Genomic DNA, 21389 nt, shown 5'->3' on the forward strand with positions numbered 1-21389 from the left:
TAATTTTATTAGCACTCTAATAATAAGGTACTGCTGTTAGTACTTTATTGGAGTACTAATACTATCTGGGCTGAGTTCATTTACAATCATAGTGAATTTTAATGACTTCCACGTGATAATATAGTCTGTTAGATACTGACAGTCACAAATTCTCAATTATTTGTATACTCTGTATTTGTATTCTCTATATTTGCAGGCGTCAGAAACATCAGCTCTCCAGGAGATCCACCTATCAGGCATTACTAGACTCAGTCACAACTGGCAAAGACAGCACCAAGTTCCACATCATCAATGAAACAACCAAGGTGAGACAGAAGTATTTTCTACAGAGAATTATTTTTTTATATTAAATTGGGCTTGAATGAAGTAAATTTCCACAAAGGCTAGTTAAAACTATGTATGCTTCAAAAATAAACTTTGTTAGAGAAGTAATGTCATCTTTTTCATATCTACATATTTTTTTAAAAGATTTTATTTATTTATTCAGGAGAGTCACAGAGAGATAGGCAGAGGGGCAGAGGGAGAAGCAGGCTCCATGCAGGGAGCCTGATGCGGGACTCGATCCCAGGACCCTGGGATCACGCCCTGAGCCAAAGGCAGACGCTGTAACCACTGAGCCACTCAGGTGTCCCCATATCTACATATTTTAAAAGTAATGTGAATACTGACTACAAATTGCCTGTGTATCACTTTCCTAGATGTTTTACAAATGTTATTTCCTTTTAACTAGTCCTCATAATACAGAAAAGCAACTAGAAAGTCACTTGTTCAAAGTTATGCAGCTAGTAGAGTTTTCACCTGCATCTATCAAGCACCCATGTTTTGTTACTATTACACAGTGTACAGTTGAGCATGCAGCCTGAGCAAGGTACAGATTCAGTGATGTCAAATTTCAAAATGTGGGTGGGCCAAGGGAGCAAGGGACTGTATAGTTGAAAACCTAAGTTATAAATGTTCTGTCTCCTGAGCTGCTTCACTATCAGATCACTCTAGTTATTACATACTATAGGGATTAGAACAGTATGTTAAGTACTTTTTCTCACTTGTCAAGTCCCCATGCTACTTTAGATGGGCCAGTCGCAGAGGAGGAAGTGCTGTATGGGTTGAGCCAAGAAGTTGACTGTGCACAAGTACTGATGCTCCTAGCCTGACCCTCACTTCTAGATCCTTCCTGTCTTCTTAGAAGCTTCGGATGCTTCTAAAGCTTCTCAAACCAATCTGGCTTAATTGGTAGTTCATGTAACTAAAAGACATACTTACAGCCATGCAGTCTAGGTTTCCTAACAGGTGACTGAGAAGAAATCCCCTCTCACTGCAAAGCTATGAGAGATCTCCCTTTGGTGACCATAACTTTCACCCTGTGGTGCTGCACTGAGGAACCTCTTTAGAGAAGACAATAAAAACTGCTCCACATCAGGGGGTTTTCTATAACATTTGTAAGACCTTTAATTTAGCAAAGAATTCTAACTTTATTCCCAGACTGGAGGATCAACTGCACACTGAGGAAGTCTGCCTTCCTTACAAAGTTTTAGAAAATTTAGCTGTTTCATAGATGTGGAATTTTCTAACACACTTTTCTGGCCTGATTTCAAAGTAAGGGCTAAAATCCTATCAACAGTTCTATGTTCTCTATTCCTATCACCTGTCCCCAACTTCAGGTTACTTATGGGTGTACTATGGTAGCAGTATACTTAGTTCATGCCTCTTAACTACACAGATGGGATAGTTAACCTTTCTGTGAAACCTGGTCTTGCTTTTGTACCACTTATTTTTCCCTGAAGGAATTTGCTCCCTTGCTTGGCATTTTTGATACCTTTGAGTTCTCAGCTCATGGTACCCCCACACACAAAGTCATAGGTCCTCTACAACTGGATCCAGGAGGATACTAATCATTTTTTTTTGGATAGGTTGAGAGCTATTCATGGGAAAACATGGAGTATCACTAATTTCCTTCCTGGAAATCCACCTGCCATTCGCACATGGCCTGACACCCAGCCAATCCTCTATATTCAGGGTCAGGAGAAACAATTGGCTCCAGGAAATGCAAGGAGTCCACTAGAAACCTTCCTGGAGTCATGGTCATTAAGCCTGCCACCAGAATGTCAGGCACCTTCCTTTCTTTATTGTTTTTTCTATTTTTTCTTTCGTGTGTATGTGTATGTGTTTTTGCTCATTTTCCTTCCTGTCTCCAATGTGTCTAAACCCAGAGAGTTGTAGCTATCCCATAGTCGGGGCAAGAATCACTTTCCATCCTTGAGGAGCCTCAGTATATTGTCATGAAGACTCATGGTGAAGTAAAGTAAATGAGGCAAAAGCACTCTGTGGGTCAGAATGCAAATGTCTATTCATCTTGATACCAGTGCAGTTAGTGTGGATCCCCACACACTACCTTTTACAAAACTGTAGATCAATTCTCTAAGCACATCCTCTTTGGAGCTTGAAAACATGAGAGACATGCTGTTCAGGTCAGGTGCCAGAACTAGAGCCCACTAGATCTAGATGCTTTCCAAAGAAAAGAAGCTACAGTCCAGGAGGACCCACAGGATCTCAGCACAAGACAGCACATGGCTCAGAAGGGAGCTGAGAAGCTCAACAAGCAAGGGCAGGTTATCCAAGATGTCAACAACATGGCCCCCAGGACAGAGAACTTTGAGGGCCCCATGGAACAGACTTCATGTTAAGGTATTAGAAATATTGGGGCTGCATAGAGAATCTGCAGGCTCTGCTCTCAGGCAAATGTATAGTATCAGGGGTTACCCTGAATTTCTGGCTGAATTCCAATTTAATGTTTTCTTTGTCACTTGGAGTTGAGATGACTAAGAGGGATTTAGGATTTCATGTCCTTTGTCAGTCTGAGAGGGACAATGAAGATCCAGACAGTAATCTCTAAAATTGTCTGAACCTTGGATCCAGCTCATTGTATAGTCAAGCAGCCTCCATTTAAAGGTTGTTTCTGGAACGAAATTGGTGTTTCATGGGAGATTTCACTTAGGGTACAGTAGAGATGTGGTCTGGGGGTTTAAAACAAGCTGCACATATCTACTTACTCAGAATGATAGCTTTTTACTTCAGGTTCAGAGAGATAGAGCCCAAAGTCTAAGAGGATCATATTCATCTCACAGCTGCAGTTCTCAGATTTCACTGATCCAGCAGATTCTGACAAACCCAGCATTCTTAGTGCCTGCCCCCACATCATTAAAACTCTTAAAGCAGTAACTCTGTTGTCAAGATCTGTTAATTTTTAAAATCCTTCTTCCCAATATAAGCAACCAAGAAACAGAAACAAGCTTCATTCAACACTGTCTTAGCTTGGGCTCCCATAACAAATACCATATACTGGGTATCTTAAACAACAGATATTTATTTGCCATAGTTCTAGAGCCTGGGAAATCCAAAATCAAGGTGTCTTTGGGGACCCTCTTCCTGGTATAGACTACCATCTTACTATATTTTCATATATTGGAGGGAGAACTAATTCTCTGATTTTTTCTTACAATGGTACTAAAAACATCATAACCCCACCCTCATGACCATATCTAAACCTGATCACTTCCCAAAGTCCCTATCTTCAATACCATCATATTGAGGGTTAGTGCTTCAAAATATGAATTTGGAGATGGAGAGAGACACAGTTCAGTTTGTAGCTAACATAATGTCCCTGGGACACAGTAATGTTACAGAACAAGCTGAAATGTTGCCCTGTGTGTTGTCTCCAGCTCAGGACATCTAGGCTTTGAAGAAAAGCCAGTTGTAGGTTAAAATGCATAAATTTTCTTCTCATACGGTCCCAAGATAGTATCTTGCCTATTCCTGATGAAAAGAATTATCAAGTTAGATATTAAAGAGAGTTCCAAAAGAAAATCTAAAAAGAAAGCTAACAGTAAAATGTTGACTGCTTTTTAGAGCTGTTTTTTTCTACTATCAATTTTTTACCTTCAATGAAAATTTGACCTGGATTGAGAAACAGAGATCTAGTCTTGTGATTTCAGAGCAGAGAAATTTATTGTGTCCTCTGAGTTTAGCTAAAAAAAACAGTGCAAGCAAGTCTCTCTAGAACAGACCTATGTCTTTGACCTACTTTATTTTTATTTTTTTTAACAAATTTATTTTTTATTGGTGTTCAATTTGCCAACATACAGAATAACACCCAGTGCTCATCCTGTCAAGTGCCCCCCTCAGTGCCCGTCACCCATTCACCCCCACTCCCCCGCCCTCCTCCCCTTCCACCACCCCTAGTTCGTTTCCCAGAGTTAGGAGTCTTTATGTTCTGTCTCCCTTTCTGATATTTCCCACACATTTCTCCCTTCCCTTTTTTTTTATTTTTATTTTTTTTATTTATTTATGATAGTCACAGAGAGAGAGAGGCAGAGACACAGGCAGAGGGAGAAGCAGGCTCCATGCACCGGGAGCCCGACGTGGGATTCGATCCCGAGTCTCCAGGATCGCGCCCTGGGCCAAAGGCAGGCACCAAACCGCTGCGCCACCCAGGGATCCCTCTTCTCCCTTCCCTTATATTCCCTTTCACTATTTGACCTACTTTAGATTGGCAATTTAGATGCTTTTTCATGACATGGATGACCTCTTAGAACATATTTACTTTCCTTTGCAGCCTGTTTGCAAGTTTTCACGAGAGACTGCACTTCTAGCAGCATCTCCAAGGATGTAGGGATATCTCTGAGCACCTCCATGAAGTTACCCCCCTTCTCTTTGCATCTAAGTCTGATGAAAATGGGATTTTGCCCAACCAGCCACCTCCTCAGCAGATGAGGAAGAACTACCACTTGTTAGCCAGTACTGTTTATGCAGGGGTGGCCATGAACAGGCAGCTAATTTGGGAACTAGCCAAACAATTAGAAGCATACCTGAACAGGCTAACTGTCCTTGGGAAACCAATAGGCTAATGCTCAGCGTGAACTTGCAAATGTTCTCTGTAGAGAATCAATGCTTGCAATAATAAACTGGCTACAACAGTGGAAAGGGCATTTAGTTCCTTATGGCAATTTGATGAACTCTTAGTCCTCTGAATCCTGGGAGGTCTTGATCTGCAATTTGCTCACACTTGTAGGCCTTCTAGATGAACTGTTCTTTAGAGTATAGTGAAGACACCTGGTGCCAGAAGAAAGGCAAGGTCTGTATCCATCAAAAAGTTATAATTTCCATTATAATATATTATATATATTATAATATTATATATATTATAATCAAGAGTCATAATTTCCATTCCATTCCATTTAAACATGTGTTCTAGGGCTGTTCTCTTAACTCAGTCACAGTCTCTACTAGTTGTGATTCCCAGTTCCCGGTAAATAACAAATTTTGTTTTAATATAATTGTGATCAGTCCACTATTTGATGACAAAGACAAGGCTGTTTCTACCACCATGATTTTTACAACCTGATATTTTTCCTCATGTGGCCAAAAACAATAACAAAACAAATAACAATAAGGAGACCAGATTTATGATGACAGACTACCAGGTTTTGTTTTTAATAAGTATGAAAGAAATAAGATAGGAAAAGAGAATTAGTACCCTTTCCCAGACCATGAGAAGCGAGCCTTTAAATAGTTTTATGAAAAACCAAGTGGTGACTTGTACTAAAACGAACCTCTAAAATGTATTCCTTTCTATGAAGATTTATCTCATTTTCTCTGTGTAGGTGGACATTTACCGATTTCAAATATTTTTAAGAGAGCAAAATCTGTACTGTGTCATTATTTAAAATGCTCAGTTACAGAGGGGGAGATGCTCAATGAAATGTTACTTGTTTTACATAAATCCATCTTGCTGCAATTTGAATGTAACTGCCACTATGATCTAAGTAAGTATTCACACTAACTCCTAGTTTAAACATCTCGTTTCTGTAAGTTAACATATCTTTTCATTGTCATTTCCAATCATCACTAATAGGAGAAAGAGATTCAATCATTTATTTGTCTAATACTTTTTCATAAATGTCCAAACAGGAGAAGAACAGCAACATATAGAAATTCTTAATGTGTTCGAAGAATATAACGTTCACGTCCAGGTGTTTTGACATAAGCAAGGTTTTAGTGGAAGAATTAGGCAATAACCGGCAATTGAGAAATCCAGAGAAGTGGTTTTTAAACTGTCAGCCACAGAGCCCAGGTCTCCATGGACCTGTCTCAGCGCTCAGTACAGGGAGAGACTCAGAGATAGGGAATCCGAGCCACTCCCCACCGTCTTTAACCCAAGTAGCTTTATTTTTGGACTTCTGAAAATCTGTTGCTGTTAAAAAATTTTTTAAGTCAATTAAAAACAGCATGAGCCAGATCGTAGCAGCAAAGCATACTAACGTGTAAGGAGATTATATGCTTGGAACATGAAAGCTATGTTGATAATGGTAGGAGATATGAATGAATCTGTATATTGACCTTAAAAAAGATTACCTATTGGGGAAAAAAATCACTTGTTTAATTGAGTTAAAATGAAAATATAATGGAGCTTTGATTCTGATTTGTGTGTTTGGTTGTAAAAGGTCATTATGGTAAAAGTAAAAGCAAGGTTATTAACTGCCTCCTCGTATAATTAGGATTGTTTCCTGAGCTGCAACCTTAAGAACAGAACATACCAGTTTTAGTTAAAAAAAAATTTTTTTTGAAGAGAGCCATTTTACTAAAACTGGGAGGATCCCTGAGTGTAGGAACTAGGTGCAATTTGTTCATCATATGTAGGCAGGCTGTGTGTTCTCTGCTTAGGATGTTCTTGCTCATTTTGTCTGCCAAGAGTCCTGCTAGCCCTTGAATGTCTAGAGACAGCCCAGAGCCCCTCTCCTTATGGTCATTGTTAATAGTCCCTTCTCTTGTTCTCCCACAGCACTTACAGAACACTTTATGTTTCGTCTCTAAATTGAGATTTCCCTCTAAGCGTTTAGTAATCTTTTTCACAGCACGTCATAATATTAGATGCCAAATAAATGTTAGTTGAATTTGAGAGAGCAATGGAAATATAGGTCTCACTTAGGAGACAATACATAATCTAACAGGATTTCAGCTTTATTTGTATTTGAGCACGTTTTTAAATCTTAGAATTCTGAATGACCTGAAGTAATTCAATTTACAAAAGAACGTTAAACATGTAAGGGATGAAAAAAAAAAAACATGTAAGGGATGATTACAGTATGATTGGGGTGGGGGGATGGTTGATGCTGGCCAAACAGTATAAACTTCCAGGTGTACATAAAATGAGTAAGTTCTGGGGATTCTCCTGTACAGCATAGTGATTATAACTAATAATACTTAAAGTTACTAAAAGAGTAGATCTTAAATGCTCTTATCACAAAAAAGGAAATGATAATTAAGTGATATAATGCAGTTGTTGGCTAATGCTATAGTGGTGATCATTTTTGCAATATATAAGTATCAAATCAACCTGAAATTTGTACATTTTAAATTTGTACAATGTTACGTTAATTATATCTTTTTTTATAACAAATTTATTTTTTATTGGTGTTCAATTTGCCAGCATACAGAATAACACCCAGTGCTCATCCCGTCAAGTGCCCCCCTCAGTGCCCGTCACCCATTCACCCCCACCCCCCGCCCTCCTCCCCTTCCACCACCCCTAGTTCGTTTCCCAGAGTTAGGAGTCTCTCATGTTCTGTCTCCCTTTCTGATATTTCCCACACATTTCTTCTCCCTTCCCTTATATATTCCCTTTCACTATTATTTATATTCCCCAAATGAATGAGAACATATAATGTTTGTCCTTCTCCGATTGACATACTTCACTCAGCATAATACCCTCCAGTTCCATCCACGTTGAAGCAAATGGTGGGTATTTGTCGTTTCTAATGGCTGAGTAATATTCCATTGTATACATAAACCACATCTTCTTTATCCATTCATCTTTTGATGGACACCAAGGCTCCTTCCACAGTTTGGCTATTGTGGACATTGCTGCTTTAAACATCGGGGTGCAGGTGTCCCAGCATTTCATTGCATCTGTATCTTTGGGGTAAATCCCCAGCAGTGCAATTGCTGGGTCGTAGGGCAGGTCTATTTTTAACTCTTTCAGGAACCTCCACACAGTTTTCCAGAGTGGCTGCACCAGTTCACATTCCCACCAACAGTGTAAGAGGGTTCCCCTTTCTCCGCATCCTCTCCAACATTTGTGGTTTCCTGCCTTGTTAATTTTCCCCATTCTCACTGGAGTGAGGTGGTATCTCGTTGTGGTTTTGATTTGTATTTCCCTGATGGCAAGTGATGCAGAGCATTTTCTCATGTGCATGTTGGCCATGTCTATGTCTTCCTCTGTGAAATTTCTGTTCATGTCTTTTGCCCATTTCATGATTGGATTGTTTGTTTCTTTGGTGTTGAGTTTAATAAGTTCTTTATAAAAAAATAAGTTCTTTATAGATCTTGGAAACTAGCCCTTTATCTGATACGTCATTTGCAAATATCTTCTCCCATTCTGTAGGTTGTCTTTTAGTTTTGTTGACTGTATCCTTTGCTGTGCAAAAGCTTCTTTTTTTTTTAAATGTGCAAAAGCTTCTTATCTTGATGAAGTCCCAATAGTTCATTTTTGCTTTTGTTTCTTTTGCCTTCATGGATGTATCTTGCAAGAAGTTACTGTGGCTGAGTTCAAAAAGGGTGTTCCCTGTGTTCTCCTCTAGGATTTTGATGGAATCTTGTCTCACATTTAGATCTTTCATCCATTTTGAGTTTATCTTTTGTATGGTGAAAGAGAGTGGTCTAGTTTAATTCTTCTGCATGTGGATGTCCAATTTTCACAGCACCATTTATTGAAGAGACTGTCTTTCTTCCAATGGATAGTATCTTAATAAAGCTAGAAAAAGGGACACCTGGGTGGCTCAGTGGTTGAGCATCTGCCTTCAGCTCAGGGTGTGATCCCGCGGTCCTGGGATCAAGTTCTACATCGGACTCCCTCCATGGAGCCTGCTTCTCCCTCTGCCTATGTCTCTGCTTCTCTCTGTGTGTCTCTCATGAATAAATAAATAAAATCTTTAAAAAAAAAAGCTAGAAAAAATAATTACACTATGCTCACTACTATTCTATAACCCTACCTTAAGAATTATCTGTAAAAGCAGTCACAGCCACTGTACTTTTTACCTGGTCACTCTTAAGTGTCATGTCACTGCTTAAGTGCCCTGACTACTTTCATATATTTCCAAAAGGCAAAGTTCCAGTGAAATCATTATTTTAAATGCTGTGATAGTCTCCCTGCTTCCTATCTTACTTACACCACATTGTATCCATTCTACACTGTTACACAGCCTGCTCAGTTTACCCTTTCATTTAACAGATGTTTTTTTTAAAGATTTTATTTATTTATTCATAGAGACAGAGAGAGAGAGACAGAGGCAGAGACACAGGCAGAGGGAGAAGCAGGCATCATACAGAGAGCCTGACGTGGGACTCGATCCAGGGTCTCCAGGATCACGCCCTGGGCTGCAGGCGGCGCTAAACCGCTGCGCCACCGGGGCTGCCCATTTAACAGATGTTAAATGGGATGCCTGCGTGGCTCAGCAGTTGAGCATCTGTCTTTGGCTCAGGGCATGATCCAGGGTCCCAGGATGGAGTCCCGCATCAGGCTCCCTGCAGGGAGCCTGTTTTTCCCTCTGCCTATGTCTCTGCCTCTCTCTCTCTATGTCTCTCGTGAATGAATAAATAAAATCTTTAAAAAAAAAGATGTTACATAACAATTACATGTACCCAATTGTAACCAGAATTCAGCATCACATGAAGGATTTAATGAAGAATCTGGCAACAACCACTACTATATGGCACAGCATGTTGAAAACTGTCAAAATATTTCTCTGACTAAGCATTTTTTGAGAAAGACTAGCTCTGTGTTGGAATTGCTTGCTATCACTCAGAATTCTAAATAACGTGATTTGGGGAGAAAAGAGGCGCCTCGCCTACATTGGCAGGTGATACTTCATGCTTTTAGGTCCTTTATTTGGTAGGGAGAGTTGGTAATGTGAATGATAAAGTAAGTGATATTTTTGTAAGATAAGCATGGAGGTTTGAAAGCATGGGCACATTTGACCCCTTTTTAAAACTGCTCATTAGAGGGATCCCTGGGTGGCGCAGCGGTTTGGCGCCTGCCTTTGGCCCAGGGCGCGATCCTGGAGACCCGGGATCGAATCCCACGTCGGGCTCCCAGTGCACGGAGCCTGCTTCTCCCTCTGCCTGTGTCTCTGCCTTTCTCTCTCTCTCTGTGACTATCATAAATAAATAAAAATTAAAAAAAGCCTGCTCATTAGAGTAGATCAAAGGGGAACAATAGATTAGAAAAGCAAATTCTCGGGTGTATCCCCAGTACCATACCTTAAGAATCAGTAGAGTAATAGAATGTTCTATACGCCAGGTGCCCATTGAAATTTCTAAGGAATTGGAGAAGGCACTGAAAAATGGGCAGGTTCATTAAAACACCCAAAGACTCCAGATGCCTATGAGGAGAAAATTTGTCATACTGAAACTAAGATACTACTTTTTAGTATAGTGGACTTTTCCGCTATTCTCAAGTAAACTGGATTTTTCTAACTACATGACAAATGGAAGACAAAAGCCCTTGAGATCCTAGATACTTTTTATTAAATATCCACATCTGATTCTAATGTATATATGAGTTATAATAAAGATGACTGCATATTAAATAATGCATATTTCTCTGACCTAGATGCCTCATTTTGTAACCTATAGCTAACCACTTCTATTCTCTTGAGGTTTGTTTTGTTTTATTTATCAAATTCTATATTCTCTGTAATTCTATGTTGTTTCCATGCCCCACTGTAGACAGAATTTTACCTAAGTTCCTCAGCTTCTTAAGAAAGCTGAGAATATCCCAACCTCTTGAGAAAGTTCCCCAGACCTTATTCCCAGGTATACAGGAAATGCCTTGATTTTAGTACAGTGAGCCACAATCATCTATCCTAGGGAACCCCAAAGACCACTATTTTTTTCTCTATTCCTTTCCATTCTATGGCTCATTATCCTTCATCTTTCATTTTGCTGGAATCCAGTTGCCCTAGTTTTAACACCAAACTCTTAAGATATCTGCAGTTTTGTCATATATACAAGGGGCCATAGGTCCCAGCTTTCCAAAAACAGTTTCAGTTTATGCCCATCCTTCAGTACAATTATTAATAGAAACCTCTTTCATCCTTAAAGGTCCTGGTATAGACAATTATATGTTTGCCTAGCCATAGAATACATAGAAGGTATTTCTTGCTCTACCACAGGTATAGACAAGTAAGTATATACAAAGATTGGGGAGCTTTTTCTTTTTTTAAGATTTTATTTATTCATGAGACACAGGCAGAGGGAGAAGCAGGCTCCATACAGGGAGCCCGACGTGGCACTTGATCCCGGGACTCCAGGATCACACCCTGGGCCGAAGGCAGGCGCTAAACCACTGAGCCACCCAGGGATCCCCGATTGGGGAGCTTTTTCCTTCGTGATTCCCATTGTCCTCCAGTTTATGTGGCCTATAATAATTCAAACATAGTTTCTAATTATTGCAATTTGACTGTAGAACTGACCATCACTGGGTAATAACCTCTTGAAACTAATCTCTTGTCTGTTCCCAGGTTCCTCTACTGGCCGAAGTTTATGGTATAGAGGGAAATATTTTCAGGCTTAAAATAAATGAAGAAACTCCCCTGAAACCCAGGTATGAAGTTCCTGATGTCCTCACAATCAAGCCCAGCACTGTAAGGTAAGCCAGGGATCTTGCACATGCCCCCAATATGGTCTTTCATTATACTTTGAGTAGCAGATTTTATGTGTGCCTCCTATTTTTTCTAGTCAAAGCTACGATCATTTGCAGAGTTTGTTTTCAGTTATTTGGGGATATATTTATCCATTTTGTATATTATCCATTTTGTTTTCTCTTCCTCCACCATCTGATTTATTGGCACTTATAAATGGGGAGAGGCAGAGCTTTTGATTCCTGCTGTCCTTCTCACAAAAAAAAAAAAGGATTCATCAACCAGACTTTGGGAATAAATAGAAGCAGAGCTATTTAATTTACTCAGATTAGCAGCAGGACTCCAGAGATCTAATACACTAGCCAAACTCCCGTGCTTACCATAATTTATACAGTTAGGCTGACTCACTTTTAATTAAGGGTAGTCTCAGAAGTCTAACATGTAATTTGACTTAGAGTCAGAGATAAATTAATAACCAGTGTCAAGGTGAAAAAAAATCTTTGGGGATTAAAAAGCATTTTTCATATACTTACAGCATCTTCTTTAGTTCTCAGCATATCTTTCAGTGATATTTCAACTTGGTTCTGCCTGTTAATTCTTGTTATTGTTTTATATTATTTCACTAAGGGTAGATAAGATTATGCCAGATGCTTTTATTTTCACTATATCATTATCATAGTTTTATGTAGATAATTTTTCATAAAAATTTAATAGTCAAAAGATTATAAGGAGAAACTATTTCAATTATAGTAGAATCACCATAAATTCAAAATAGGTCTCTATTCATTGAGCTGCTAGTATGCCAAGGACTTAGGAAACCAGAAGTAAAAAGAGACTGTTTTCAAGGCTTTGCAGTTTGCATGCACATTTGTGTTTATGCTTGTGTGTGTTGGGGGGGAGGATGTGTACTTGGTCACAATGTATTATTTTTTACTATGCTGGAGGATTCAGTTTACTGGTAGATTCTTTTTTTTTTTTTTTAAACATTTTATTTATTTATTCATGATAGTCACACAGAGAGAGACAGAGAGGCAGAGACACAGGCAGAGGGAGAAGCAGGCTCCATGCACCGGGAGCCCGACGTGGGACTCGATCCCGGGTCTCCAGGATCGCGCCCTGGGCCAAAGGCAGGCACCAAACCACTGCACCACCCAGGGATCCCTACTGGTAGATTTTTAACATTTTTTACATCTATGTTCTTAAGTAAAATTCATCTGTACTTTTTCTTTTTCTGTGTTATTTTTACTGTGTTTTAGGGTCAGGGTGATAACTACTTTGTGTAGTAAATATGGCATATTCTGCTTCTATTCCAACCTCTTTCTAGAGGGCCTGTGGCTACTGTAGTAACTAGAAAGCTGAAAACTACATTCTTCCATCTCCCCTATTCCCATGGCATCTAGTTTCTGGTATAATTCAGGTTCTACCAATCAGGTGCACTTACAGGGATCTTGATTTAAGAACTCAGCTTCCCATTTTGCTAGTGTGGATTTGGCAGATATAGAATGTCTCTAGAGGCACACTAGTTAGGGAAGTAATTTCCTAATCTCTGGAGCTAACGTGGCATGATCTTGGAGCCCAGCAGTTGCCTTGGTGTCTTCTTTTCCAGCTTCCTGATTCTAGCTGCAATAGAAGTTCCATTGACCATACAGTTATGTAGTGTTGTTCTAGGGGTCATTACTATTACCTCAACACTTCCCATGATGTTGTAAGCTCCCAATTCCCCCATATTAAGTTACTTATTTTCTACTTAAATAGCCAGAGTTTTTTCTTTAATCTACAGTTGACTCTTAGTTGATAGTTTTTAGTATCAGAAGTGAGTATAAGCAACAAACCCTCCAGGATGGGAATATGAGATTGGTTAGATGATTTGGCTGGATTTGAAGGTAGCAAAGACCTGGTTACCATTATAGGATGGGATATTAATGTTAAGGACTGAATTGTGCTCCCCCCCACCTAAACTCATTTGTTGAAGCCCTAACCTCCTTTTTTGTTTTTCTTTTTTGTATATTTTTTATTGGAGTTAGATTTGCCAACATATAGTATAACACCTAGTGCTCATTCTGTCAAGTGCCCCCCTCGGTGCCCATCACCCTGTCACCCCATCCCCCCACCCACCTCCACTTCCACTACCCCTTGTTGGCTTCCCAGAGTTAGGAGTCTCTCATGTTTTGTTACCCTCTCTGATTTTTCCCACTCATTTTCTCTCCTTTCCCCTTTAATCCCTTTCACTATTTTTTTTATATTCCCCAAATGAATGAAAGAAACCATATAATGTTTGTCCTTCTCCGATTGACTTACTTCACTCAGCATAATACCTTCCAGTTCTATCCATGTAGAAGCAGATGGTGGGTATTCATCATTTCTAATGGCCGAATAATATTCCATTGTATATATAGACCACATCTTCTTTATCCGTTCATCTTTCAATGGACACTGAGGGTCCTTCCACAGTTTGGCTATTGTGGACATTGCTGCTATGAATATTGGGGTGCAGGTGTCTCGGCTTTTCACTGCATCTGTATCTTTGGGGTAAATCCACAGGAGAAGCCCTAACCTCCTGTACCTCAGAATGTGACTATATTTAAAGGTAGGGCCTTTGAAGAGGTAACTGAGTTAAAATGAGGTCATTAGGGTAGACTCTAATATTGTATGACTTGTGTCCTATAAGAAGAGGAGATTAGGACACAAGTAACACAGACAGAGGGATGACTGTGTGAGGATGTAACAAGAAGATGGCCATCTGGGGATCCCTGGTGGCGCAGCGGTTTGGCGCCTGCCTTTGGCCCAGGGCGCGATCCTGGAGACCCGGGATCGAATCCCACGTCGGGCTCCCGGTGCATGGAGCCTGCTTCTCCCTCTGCCTGTGTCTCTGCCTCTCTCTCTCTCTCTCTCTCTCTCTCTCTCTCTCTCTCTGTGACTATCATAAATAAATAAATAAATAAATAAATAAATAAATAAATAAATAAATAAATAAATAAGAAGAAGAAGGCCATCTGAAAGCCAAGGAGAAAGGTCTCGGAAGAAACCAAACCCACTGACACTTTGATCTTGAACTTCCAGCCTGTAGAATTTTGAGAAAATAAATTTCTGTAGTTTAAGCTACCCAGGGTGGTATTTGTTGTGGCAGACCTAGCAAACTAATACAACTAGCAGTAAACCACAGCATTCCATGGCAGAGTTACTTAAATTACTACCTGTGGTCAACTAAAATAAAGCATATATTGAAAATATGGCCCCTGCAGACCAAGAAATAGGGGCATAGAATAGCACAATTATCAAAGAACTCAAAATTCTGAAGTGGCCTATTACTAACTTCACTGAAGAACTTAAAGAAAGCAAAGTACAGTATCAGGTTTTGAATTCTTAGTTCAGGCATTCTCAGAAACCAAATACGTTTTTATGATAGTCCTAAAAGTCTCTCACATCTGTTATAGCGATAGCTATAGCTGAAAATCAGGTACAGAGTTTGAGTCCATGATTTGCTGACTTAGACCATGAGTTTAATTCACAGCCTCATCAGTTCTGAGAATTTAGGGCACTGACTGGGAAAAGGGAAAATTAAAAAGCAACATTTGGGAAGATTTGAATAACTGAGTACCTAAACCTCAGAATTCCACCGAGCTTCCTATTCCAGCAGAAGCAACTCCTTTTCCTCTAATAAAGCTGATCCTACCTGACTTGGACACCCTGTGTTGACCTCACCTAAGATATATTTTGCAAGGGGATTCCAGGACTTCTTGTGCCTCAACCTACCATCCTTCATTGCTGCTAAACTCACCATCAGAAACCATCATGACTACAGAGCTAATTACAGTCAAACCTTTATACCTGAAGAATTACAAGATTTTTTTTTGCTGGCAAAAGTCCTGGGAATATGGATGGAAATGATTTCTGAGAGATTCCTAGACTGAAGGAAGGAACATAATTTTAGGACCACATTAAATTTATTGACATGGGTACATGTACCAGAGAATCTAGATTTGATATGCTAGCTTGGACAGCTGCAAGTGGGTCTAATTATTGCTTGGCTGGCTAATTATAATTTATATTCATCTATGGGCTCTGCTGAATGAAGTTGAGATACCAGAAATTCCTTGGCACAGAGTAGAAAGACTTAGGATATCCATAGACTTAGAAAGGTAAAGATATTGACGTGGATATATCATATGCAACAGCTCATCTAGCCCCTAATTTTGTTCTCCAAGAGGATCCAAAGGATACTCCCTTCACTGAGAAATATATTGGTGAGGGAACACTTGGAAAGCACTATACTCAATGAATGTCTTTTGTGAGCTAGAAATAATGGTGGGAAATGATGCTATCAAAATGGGCTCCCTGATTTCAGTGGAGATGATGAGACTCCAGGTGGCAGAATGAAAAGTAGCAGCATTTAGTTGTTAGAGACAAGGTGAAGATGTTTCCATAATGTACAGCAGTGCATGTATGGTACCCAAAATGGTTTAACCCTCAAGTCAGTGAACAATGTATCCAAGGTCCCCTGGACTGGAATAGATGCACTAAAGTCCTACTTGAGGGATCCCTGGGTGGCGCAGCGGATTGGCGCCTGCCTTTGGCCCAGGGCACGATCCTGGAGACCCAGGATCGAGTCCCACATCGGGCTCCCGGTGCATGGAGCCTGCTTCTCCCTCTGCTTGTGTCTCTGTGCCTCTCTCTCTCTCTCTCTCTCCCTCTGTGACTATCATAAATAAATAAAAATTAAAAAAAAAATAAAGTCCTACTTGATAGAACAATCAAAAGAACTCCATTTCGGTTTGATGAACAGTGAGATACAACCTCTCACAAAAATCCAGACAGTTTCTAGAACCCAGGCATCTTGAAGGGGAAGCCTAGAATCCATGGAGAAGGACTTCATAAGGATATAATAACATAAAATATCCCCCCTCACCTTCCCTAAAGAGGCAGGTGACCATTTACCAGGGTGACTGCACCAGAGACAGAAATATCTAGACCTCTCAAAGAATGTAAGTCCTGCCTCTGAGCTTACATAATTCCTGGGGATCCAGAATATTCTAACAGTCTACCTGTCAAATCAAGGACTGATGAGAGGAGAGATTCCATCTCACTGTGGACTCAGTGGATCAAAATCCAACCTATGTTATTTCCTTAGTTTTTGAGTGTACGGTTGGGATGAGAGAAAAAAGCAAAGTGTTTAGTGCAACAAAGAGTTACTAGACTGTCCAGACCAGGGTAATAATGATGCTAGCTAACATTTATTGAGTGCTTATTATGTGCCAGGCTCTGCCAAGTACTTTGCATATATGATCTCACTTAATTCTCCCTGAGAGCTCTATTTGTTCTTGCTTTTATTAGTTCTACTTTACAGATGAGGAAACTGAGAACTGGGTAGACTGATTAATTCAACTCAATCTCACGACCCTGAGATCATGATCTGAGCTGAAATCAAGAGCCAGACACTTAAACTGACTGAGCCATCCAGGCACCCCATTTACACATGAATTTGAATTGAGAATCACATTGAGCCATGTAAACCTGTTTTTCTCTTCTAACTTCGTTTTCTAGGCTGATTTCATGCTCAAGGGATGCAGGTAGTCTGGTATTGGCAGATGGAAAAGGAGATCTGAAGTGTCGTATCACAGCAAACCCATTCAAGATAGATTTGGTGTCTGAAGAAGAGATTGTGATGAGCATAAACTCCCTGGACCAATTGTACTTTGAGCACCTGCAGATTCCTCTCAAGCAAAGGTATTTTTGCACATTACTTGACATGTAAACGACTTTAGAAAACCAGATTGTGATTACTAATTGCCTAAATAGTTGTTATATCACCATGGAAAATTGGTTCGCCGTATTTGCTGGAATATTGTTATGAAGTCTTTCATCTTTTTACCTGTGCAAGTAAATGCAAGCTTGATGACAAGAATAATTCCTAGACATTTGCAACTCAATACTCTTAACACATCCTGTGTCTTTAACTGATGGCATTCTCTACTCTCTATACTCTTAAAAAACACTCTATTGTGACTTGATAAATGTTAACATGAATTGATTTGCCTTCAGAATTTCACTTTATCCCCTTGTAATAACTTGAGTTATCCTACACTTGAATAGTTGTCCAAGAATTTTCAGAAAACAATTTCTTATTCAAAGCTGTTTATGTGGGGACGCCTGGGTGGCTCAGCGGTTGAGCACCTGCCTTTGGCCCAGGGAGTGATCCCGGAGTCCCAGGATCGAGTCCCACATCGGAGTCCCCAAAGGGAGCCTGCTTATCTCTCTCTACCTATGTCTCTGCCTCTCTCTCTGTGTCTCTCATGAGTAAATAAATAAAATCTTTAAAAAAAAAAAAACTGTTTATGTGGAGGTGAACTGGGAGGTAGTAATAGGGGGAGGTTCTTCTTCCATTTTTACCAATATTGTTTTTAAGTCCTCCAGTCTGTAGTTCTGTCTACTTTTATCCTAATAATAAACGTCTTATGTAATCTGTAGAAAGCATTCAACATTCATTATTCCCACATAGTGATTTTCCCATATAATAAGTCAACTTATTTATATTTTATACCTAAAAATTTTCTTATTACAGAGATAATATCTCTGTAATTCATTATAGGAAAAATAGAAAATATTAAAAAGAAAAATTTAAATACCTATAATTCTGCCATTTGTTAGTACTTCATGAATATTCAATTATTTTTTAACTGAAAAAAAAAAACAAACAAATAGCATAACAAATACCTCTGTACCCAGTACCTGGGTTATTTATATTTAAGATATTTTTTCTTTTAATAAACTCCCATATTTTTGTTTTAGAGATAATATCTAAATTGGGCCTTAGTATTTCTATTTTTTGGATAAGCACATGCTACACAAGGGGATACAGTGAAAAGTCTCCCTTGCCTTGCCATTTGTCCTTGAACTACCCAGTTCCATCCTTGAAAGCAGTCATTGTTTCCAGTTTTTTATGTATCCTTCCAGAGATAACTTATGTTTATATAGTAAGATATATATATAAATATGCCTTGTTTTTTTCCTTTCTTGACACATATGATATCACCTTTACACATTATTCTGTACTTTGCTATTTTTCCTTTATCAATGTGATAGTTCCTAATTTCTTTAAAGCAGCTATGTAGTTTCTGTTGTATGGTTACACCATGATTCGTTTAGTAAATTCTCTCTTGATTGACTTTAAAATTGTTTCTAATCTTGTTTTACAGCTACTTCATGGATAACTTTGTTTATGTGTCATTTTGCATACATTCAAGTACATCCATACTCTAGAGTCATAGAAGTACAATTGCTAACCAAATGGTTTGTGAGTTTGTAATTCTGACTGATGCTGCCAAACTACCTTCCACAGAGGTTGTGTACTAGTTTATATTTCCAGCATTTACATTCGTGTTAGGTAAATCAGGCTATCCACCTAGAAAAAAAATTTAAGTTAGATCCAAACCTCACAACATTAGCAAAAATGAATTCCAGATAAAAAATATTACACATTAAAAAAAATTTAAGAGAGACAAAATCAAAATGGTGATGTAGGAAGATTTTGAGCTTGCCTCCTCGCACACACACATCAAAATCTACAATTACATATAGAAAACTACCTCTGAGGTGCACCTGGGTGGCTCAGTCAGTTAAGTGTCTGGCTCTTGATTTCAGCTCAGGTCATGAGTTCAGGCCCCACATTGGGCTCCACACTAGGCGTAAAACCTACTTATAAAAAAAAGAAAACTATCTCTGAGGACAAACTAAAGACTAGCAGAACAGATCATACACAACTAAGGATATAAAGGAAAAAAACCTCAAGATGGGTCTGAGGAATCCAGACATAGTTTGGTCAGGTCCCACATCCCCAGAGGCAACACTTGAAAGTTGCATGGGTTACATGTGAAGGAGATCCATTGACTAATTTTAGGATGGCAGGAATCTGTTGGAATGCCCTCTAGGGACAGATGCACTGGTGGGTACCATTTTTCTTCTTTTACCTGGTTGGCCCAGTGTTGGTGGGTGTCATTTCTGGCACTCTCTATCTCCTGTGTTAGCACCACTTTCCCAGTCCAATGTTCCCATGCAGACTTGATCTACCCAAGCCATTTCTCACCCTGGAGACTCTCCCAAGTGTCTCTGTACCCTGGCATTCCTGGTGGCCACCTTTGGCTAGCATCAGAGCTCCTCTTAAGCAACCTTCAACCTCAGCACTTGAAGTGGGCAGCCTCAGCTGGTATCAGAACCCCTCCTAAGCATCTCCGGCTTCAGGGGCCAGCCCTGCACACTAGAACACCTACAACAGGCACAGCTGGACCGCTCAGCAAGCCACACAGGACACGTGCCCCACTCATCAGTGCACCACAGTGTCATATCCAGGCCTCACAGCGAGCCACGGCAGGGACCAACTCCACACACCAGCATATCCACATTAGTCACAACCATGCCTCTCAGTCAGATAGGCCAGGGGCTAGTCCCACGAACCAGCATGACCATAGCAGTCACAGCCAGACCTCACAGACAGTCATGCTGGAGGGTAGCCCCACACACCTTGGTGAGCCTGCACCAATTGCAACCCAGTCACTACAGGAAGGTATACACAGCATACACACGGAACACTCTTGGGGCACCTAACTGTGGTGAGAAGGGGGTCTGTGCTACTGGGCCCACAGGACACCTTCTGCATAAAGCCATTCCTTCAAGATCAGGAGATATAATTGATCTACCTAATGTGTGGAAACAAACAGAGAGTTGGGCAAAATGAGGAGACAGAAGAATATGTTCCAAATGAAAGAATAAGACAAAACTTCAGAAGAAAAACCAAAGAAACAGAGATAAGCAATCTACCAGATAAAGAATTTAATGGTCATAAAAATGCTCACCAAACTCAGGAAAAGAATGGATGAACACAGTGAAAACTTAGACAAGGAAGTAGAAAATACAAAAAGAACCCATCAGCTGTAGGATATAATAACTGAAGTAAAAAATACACTAGAGGGAAACAACAGATTAGATGATGCAGAAGAACAGATCAGCGATCAGAAGAGAGAGTATTGTAAATCACCCAACAGAGCAGCAAAAAGAAAAAAACTTTTTTTAAAATGAGGATAGCTTAAGGAACCTCTGGGACATCAAGCAAACTAACATTCACATTATAGGGGGGTCCCAGAAGGAGAAGAGAAAGAGAGAGACAGAAAACCTATTTAAAGAAATAATGTGGGCACCTGGGTGACTCAGTTGGTTAAGCATCTGACTTTAGCTCAGGTCATGATCTCAGGGTACTGGGGTCGAGCACCATGGGGGCCCTGTGCTCATTGGGGAGTCTCTTTCTCCTTTGCCCTCTGCCCCTCCCCCAGTCATTTTCTTTCTCTCTCTCTCTCTCTCTCTCTCTCTCTCTCTCTCTCTCATAAATAAATCTTTTTTTAAAAAAAAAAGAAAAGAAACAAAGAATGGCAGAAAACTTCTCTAACCTGGTGAAAGAAATAGACATCCAAGTCCACAAAGTACAGAGCTCAAATAAGATGAACCCAAAGAGACCCACCTCAAGACACATTACAGTGGAAGAATCAATAGTTAAATATGAAAGAATCTTATAAGCAGCAAGGGAACCCCCCTAAACTTGATAGGGCAGAAGGAAATGACGCTATATATTCAAAGTGCTGATAGGAGAAAAACTTAGAATAATTTATATGGCAAGGTTATCCCTTAGAATTGAGGGAGAAATAAGGGGTT

At 39.8% G+C, this 21389-nt stretch overlaps 1 protein-coding gene across 8 annotated transcripts in view; it reads left to right on the top strand.

Moving 5' to 3' along the window:
- The window catches only part of GANC (glucosidase alpha, neutral C), a 78049-nt gene that overhangs the window by 3867 nt on the left and 52793 nt on the right, over window positions 1–21389 (top strand). For all 8 annotated transcript variants that reach the window (XR_008663313.1, XR_008663312.1, XM_055316723.1 and 5 more), the window contains exons 4-6: window positions 197–305; window positions 11574–11701; window positions 17235–17417. Coding sequence is in view for 6 of the 8 variants with exons in the window: in XM_055316723.1 (XP_055172698.1) it covers window positions 197–305; window positions 11574–11701; window positions 17235–17417 (420 nt within the window). In the remaining 2 variants the exon portion in view is untranslated. The remainder of the gene's footprint in view (window positions 1–196; window positions 306–11573; window positions 11702–17234; window positions 17418–21389) is intronic.

Source organism: Nyctereutes procyonoides, unplaced genomic scaffold (genome assembly GCF_905146905.1).
Source record: "Nyctereutes procyonoides isolate TBG_1078 unplaced genomic scaffold, NYPRO_anot_genome, whole genome shotgun sequence".
Classification (NCBI taxonomy): Eukaryota; Metazoa; Chordata; class Mammalia; order Carnivora; family Canidae; genus Nyctereutes; species Nyctereutes procyonoides.